The sequence below is a fragment of the Bidens hawaiensis genome, unplaced genomic scaffold (assembly GCF_021521415.1).
Source record: "Bidens hawaiensis isolate Kalapana, Puna unplaced genomic scaffold, B.hawaiensis_p1.1 tig00018256_1, whole genome shotgun sequence".
Taxonomy (NCBI): domain Eukaryota; kingdom Viridiplantae; phylum Streptophyta; class Magnoliopsida; order Asterales; family Asteraceae; genus Bidens; species Bidens hawaiensis.
Genome location: NW_027492763.1, coordinates 1 through 5,427, shown reverse-complemented (window position 1 = coordinate 5,427; position 5,427 = coordinate 1). Strand labels below are relative to the sequence as shown.

At 34.1% G+C, this 5,427-nt stretch overlaps 1 protein-coding gene across 2 annotated transcripts; it reads left to right on the top strand.

Moving 5' to 3' along the window:
* The first annotated feature begins 581 nt into the window (after positions 1–581).
* Positions 582–5,403, top strand: LOC143555711 (transcription initiation factor TFIID subunit 12b-like). Of its 2 annotated transcripts, none has more exons than XM_077045217.1 (5): positions 582–1,284; positions 1,377–1,580; positions 3,540–4,046; positions 4,243–4,317; positions 4,616–5,403. In XM_077045217.1, exons 1-5 carry the CDS (start codon positions 751–753, stop codon positions 4,814–4,816), a joined length of 1,521 nt encoding a protein of 506 aa, XP_076901332.1. In that variant the 5' UTR covers positions 582–750; the 3' UTR covers positions 4,817–5,403. The 2 variants fall into 2 exon arrangements, with proteins under 2 accessions (XP_076901332.1, XP_076901331.1); XM_077045216.1 differs by having other exon boundaries at positions 3,531–4,046.
* The last annotated feature ends 24 nt before the right edge of the window (positions 5,404–5,427 follow it).

The window sequence follows — 5,427 nt, the reverse complement described above, 5'->3', positions numbered from 1 at the left end:
ACTGTCGCTTGTTAAATTGTCATTATATATTATTATTAGCCAATGAATTATAGTTGAGCTATTAAAACCTAAATTCATTGTTTTCTTTTATTAACACTAACCTCATCGGGAAGATGCAATTTACTAAACATCAATTTAAAACAAACGGAATTATTAGTGGCTTTTTATACTCTCTCTCAAATACAAGTCTGCCGGATTTTTTCATTCAAATTTTCACAGGATAGTACTTTTAGTCATAGTATAACAATCATCGTCCTATGAAAGGAAGTGTTAAATGCTTTAAGTTTCAATTACAACTAGAACAAACGAACCCACAAAGTCTTGAAGCTTGAACATCTCAGTTGTGTCTTGCGATCAACCGAGAACCACCATCACCATAACCTGCTAACTAAAAAGTACGTAACTAAACCGCCTAACATTAAAGATTCCATTCCACTCTGGTTTGATTACACTTGCTACAATTGTGATGTATAACACCAAAACATAGAAACAGCATACCATCTATCATCAAGGGTTTATGTTGTAATAACAAGTAGTCATAATAATAAGTTTAGTAAGAAGTAAGAACTAGTTCCAACCTGAGTCGACTCGTTCTCATCTCTTTCTTTCTTTGCTTCCAGTTTCCTTCTCGATCAAAGCTTTCTTCTTCTTCTTAATACTATTAATAATATTATTATTACTGTCACTCTGCTCTCACACACCAATCAATCATTCCCATATGTTATAATAACCCTTAACCCAATTTGAACCATGGCGGATGGTTCATCATCATCACCATCCCCAATTCAATCCACAATTTCCAACCTCGATCAACAACCCGTTTCTCAAACCCTACCTTCTTCAATCGAACCCACAATTAATAATAATAATATTAATAACAACAACCCATCATCATCGGCCAACGTTCTATCCCAACAACAGCAATTGCTTCAACAACAACAGCAGTTTCAAATTCATCAACAGGGTTTACAGCGGTCGCCATCAATGTCACGTTTGAATCACATACAACAGCAACAACAACAGTATAATAACAATAATAATATTAATAATACTAATAATAATAATATTCCTATGAGTACGGGCAGCAACCCTGCTAGGATCTACGGGCAGATGAATTTCACCAACGGTCAACAGCAGCAGCAGCAGAATCAACAGCAACAGCAAATTGGGCAGATTGGGAATGCGAGTTTAGCCCGGTCTAACTTGCTCGGTCAAACCGGCCACCTCACAATGAACCCCAATCAAGCTGCACAGATTAATTTACAATCTCATTTATTAGCTTCGGTAATTTTACATTCAATTAGTTGTTGATATTATTATTATTATTATTATTATTGTTTTGATTTATGTTAGGTCTAAATTGTTATTGTGTGTAGCCTCGGGCGAAAACCGTGATGGTTCAAGGTGGAAGTCAATTTCAAGGTGGGCAAATGGGGATGAACATGAACATGATGGGTTCTTACAATTTGAATAATCAGATTAGGGCAAACGGCGGGTCACTTGCTTTTAACCAACAAAGGATGAATCAGGCCCAAATGAGACCGCAGTTACCACAGCAAAATGCACTGGCAGCTAGTCAGGTATACATATTATCTCAACAACTTATTATCATTTATAAAAAAACAAACTTTTGAGTGTTTATATGAAGAAAAGTTATTATTCTAGGTGGATTCTGTTAATTATTATAGTTGTTAGTATGTTATTAATAGCGTTTTTGTGCGCCTACTAGTTTAATTTTCGTAAGGTTTAGTGCCGTAAACCCCTTCAATTCTACAGTTTTGATATAAGTTGTGGCCTCTTGACAGTTGTTATGATGACTTGACAGTATAATGCGTCTGATAAATGTGAAAGTCGTGTCGGTTTCTTAACCAATATGGAAACTTTTTTGTGTTTCTTTAGTTACAGCAGTCTATATATATGGGATTTAATTGGTCATACTTTAGTATGCTTTGGATTTTTATTTTTAAAAAATTTTTTGATATAAAAGTTGTCCGGGTTCTTACAGCTTTCATTTTATCGAGATGTAAGTTACCATAGGTCATGAGTGATAATTAAAACAGATGAGTGCAATGTATGATCTTTTGTTGTAATTTTCAATTGTCTTGAGTTATGCGTAATAAGATAAATTGCATGAAAAAGTATGCGAAAGTGCTAAGTAATTGGAGTAAATGGAAGAATAAAAGATCTAGATTGGAGTAAATGGTGTAGTTTTGTTTTTTGATTATGGCAGTTTTCTTTTATATATAGTCTTTTCGCCGTTAAAAACAGGTGCTACATAGTTACACTTGCTATCAACATATTTTTTTATCAGTAAGTTGAATTTCATTTAAGCCATCGTCATTTTGAACAGACATAAATAGGTTTCAAACGCTCTTGAGGTTACGGTTACTATATTTTGAAACACTGATTTGGGCTTGAAATTTTCCTGTTGGCTGGGTTTGAATTATTTTTATCTAATGGTTGCAGACGAGGAAAAATGGTAAAAACCGTAAATAAATAATATGAATGCTTTGTCATTGTTTGGTGGAGAGAGAGTGATGCAAAATTTTAACCAATTTATGTACTAAAATTAGCAGTGACGAATCAATTAAATACTATGTTACTTAATCTGGATATTTCGTGAATCGTGACCGTATTATATTTTGATTCAAATTAGTTGAATGCAGACATTGGTAAACAAGTATTTCAAAGGCTTTGAACATGTTTTTGTATGAAGACAAGTTGTATAGAGCCTGAAGCAGTTCCATGTCTATTTTTCTGTTTTAATAGCTTTTTTAATACTACTAAAAAAGAAATAAAACTAAAATCTATTTACGTCTTAGTAGTATTATGTTGATTTTAATATACAACGGATGTAATGATTCAAAACTTATGTGTGCCATGCATTTATCAACTAATAAAAGCTATTAAAACAACAAAAAAATAGCTATGTAACTAATATAGGATGTATAAAACTTGTTTTCATACAAAATTAATTTCAAAGACAGAATGCTTTTTTACTAATGTTTTCATTTCAACTAATTTGAATCAAAATATGATAAGGTCACGGAAATTTTCAAGTTTAGTAACAGTGTTTAATTGATTTCTCACAACTTATTTTAGTATATAAATTGGTTAAAATTTCACGTCACGCTCTCTTAACAAAACAACGGCAAAACATTTATATTATAGATTTGGAACGCTGATTTGGACTTAAAAATTTTCCCGATTGGGCTGAGGTTTGACTTTTGGGAGAAGTTATTTGTATTTAAAGTTTGAAGATCAGGAAAATCGGTATAAAAGATGTGTAAATCTTATTGATTTTGATCTTTATAAGATTTGACTACAAAGTTATGTTCACATGTTTATTTAACGGCAAAGACCATTGTTGAAGTTCGTGTTTTCATTGACTTTAGAAAACTCGAACACGAAAAGTAGGAGTATTTAATATAGGCGGTTTGTGATGTGAGATTTTGTGAGTAGTAAAACAAGTCAAACGGGTGACCCCTTTACTTTTGTACTTTTGCTAATATCACGAATTTAATTTTTAGAAATTGCAGGCACAAGGTCTGTCGAGGACGTCATTCATGACCTCACAGTTGTCACAATTGGGTCAAAATGGTCAATTAGCCATGTTGCAAAACAATATAAATCAACAACAATGGTCAAAGCAAATGCCAGCACCTAATTCTCCTTCGTTTCGTCTTCAACAACAACAAAGGCAACAGGCCCTTATGAGCCAACAACTTCCTTCTTCGCAATTGCACAATTCAATGTCATTGAACCAACAACAATTATCACAAATGATTCAACAACAGCAACAGCAGGTTAATCAGCAACAACCAATTGGGCATCAGCAGCAACAGATGCCAGGTCAGCAACAACTTTTGCAGCAGCAGTCTCCAAGAATTGCAGGATCTGCCGGTCAAAAATCTCTGAGTTTGACCGGATCGCAACCTGATGCAACTGCATCGGGGACCACCACTCCAGGCGGCAGCTCGAGCCAATGCACAGAAGCCAGTAATCATCTTCTTGGTAAAAGAAAAATTCAAGATTTGGTTGCACAGGTCAGTCGATTCAGATTCTGCATTGTAAATTAGGGACTTCAATTTGAGCTTGTGTTCGAATTAGGGTTTCATCAGTTTATTTAGGGATATCAAATTGAGATTATGTATTTGAATTAGGAAATCAGTAATTAATAATTGATTTGGTGAATTTGGTATAAAGTTAATTCACATTTAATTTTTATTTTTCGGTTTTCAGGTGGATCCAAATGCAACTTTAGATCCTGAAGTTGAAAATCTTCTTTTGATGCTTGCTGATGAATTTATCGATTCGGTGAGACTCGCTAACTGTACAATATAAACTTTGTTATTCTTGTACCGATGGTTTATTCGTGCTCGATACACCGTGGATTGAAAAGTTTTAGCCGCTCCAACAAATCTTTTTGAATTGAAAGTTTGCTCGAATCGGATTCTTCCGATTTCTATATCGAAAATATACTTACGGGTAATGTGTCAAACAGGGCTGGGGGGTTGAAAAGGGCTGTTCTTAGTATGGGCTGGTCTGACCCACAGATGTTATATTGCTCATTTTATGTATTTATAAGTAGTTAATGTTTTAAAATATTTTGTAGGTTACTTCATTTGGAGCCACGTTGGCAAAACATAGAAAATCTTCAATTGTGGAATCAAAAGACGTGCTGCTACACCTAGGTATGTGTTTCATCTTGACACATTGCAAGATCCATAAACGGGCTTTAGAGTGGCCCAATAAGGCCCAGTTGATTCCAAAAAGTGGCATATTGGGCCTAACATCTGATCAAAATCTCGATTAGGGTAATTCCTAGGACCAGTTAGGCCCAAATGTGTGGTTCTAAATAGGCCTGTAAACAAATTAAACGTTCAGTGAGCAGGTCGTAAACTGTTCGACGGGAAGTTTATTTATGTTCGTTTATGTAATAACCGAACGTAAATGAACGCAAAGTTTTGTTCATTTAGTAAAATGAACAATTAGGCCCAAATGTATGGTTCTAAATAGGCCTGTAAACAAATTGAATGTTCAGTGGACAGTTCCTAAACTGTTTGGCAGGAAGTTTGTTTATGTTCGTTCATTTATAAACGAGCTGACATGAACACAAAGTTTTGTTCATTTAGTAAAATGAACGAACATAAGCACATGTCATAGTCGTTCATTTAAATTCGTTTGTGTTCATTCATTTACATTTGTTTAATTTCATTAGTTTACACGAATTAGGATATTTATTTATATCTTTTTGCCCATCACAACTTAGTCGAGTTTCAATAACTTTTAATAACCTTCATACACTGAACAAGAAATCCATGTTTGTTTAATTTTTCGTATCCGATTGTTTGTTCAGTTAAAGTTCAATGAATGAACACGAACATGCTTCACTCATGTTCGTACGGTTTGCCTAGCTCTAAAATC

Excerpts from the sequence above, each read along its gene's own strand:
- LOC143555711 (XM_077045216.1), top strand. The coding sequence starts at position 751 with ATGGCGGATGGTTCATCATCATCACCATCCCCAATTCAATCCACAATT. Across the intron at positions 1,581-3,530 it reads ATGCACTGGCAGCTAGTCAG|AAATTGCAGGCACAAGGTCT; the intron begins GTATACATATTA and ends TTTAATTTTTAG. Across the intron at positions 4,047-4,242 it reads TTCAAGATTTGGTTGCACAG|GTGGATCCAAATGCAACTTT; the intron begins GTCAGTCGATTC and ends TTCGGTTTTCAG.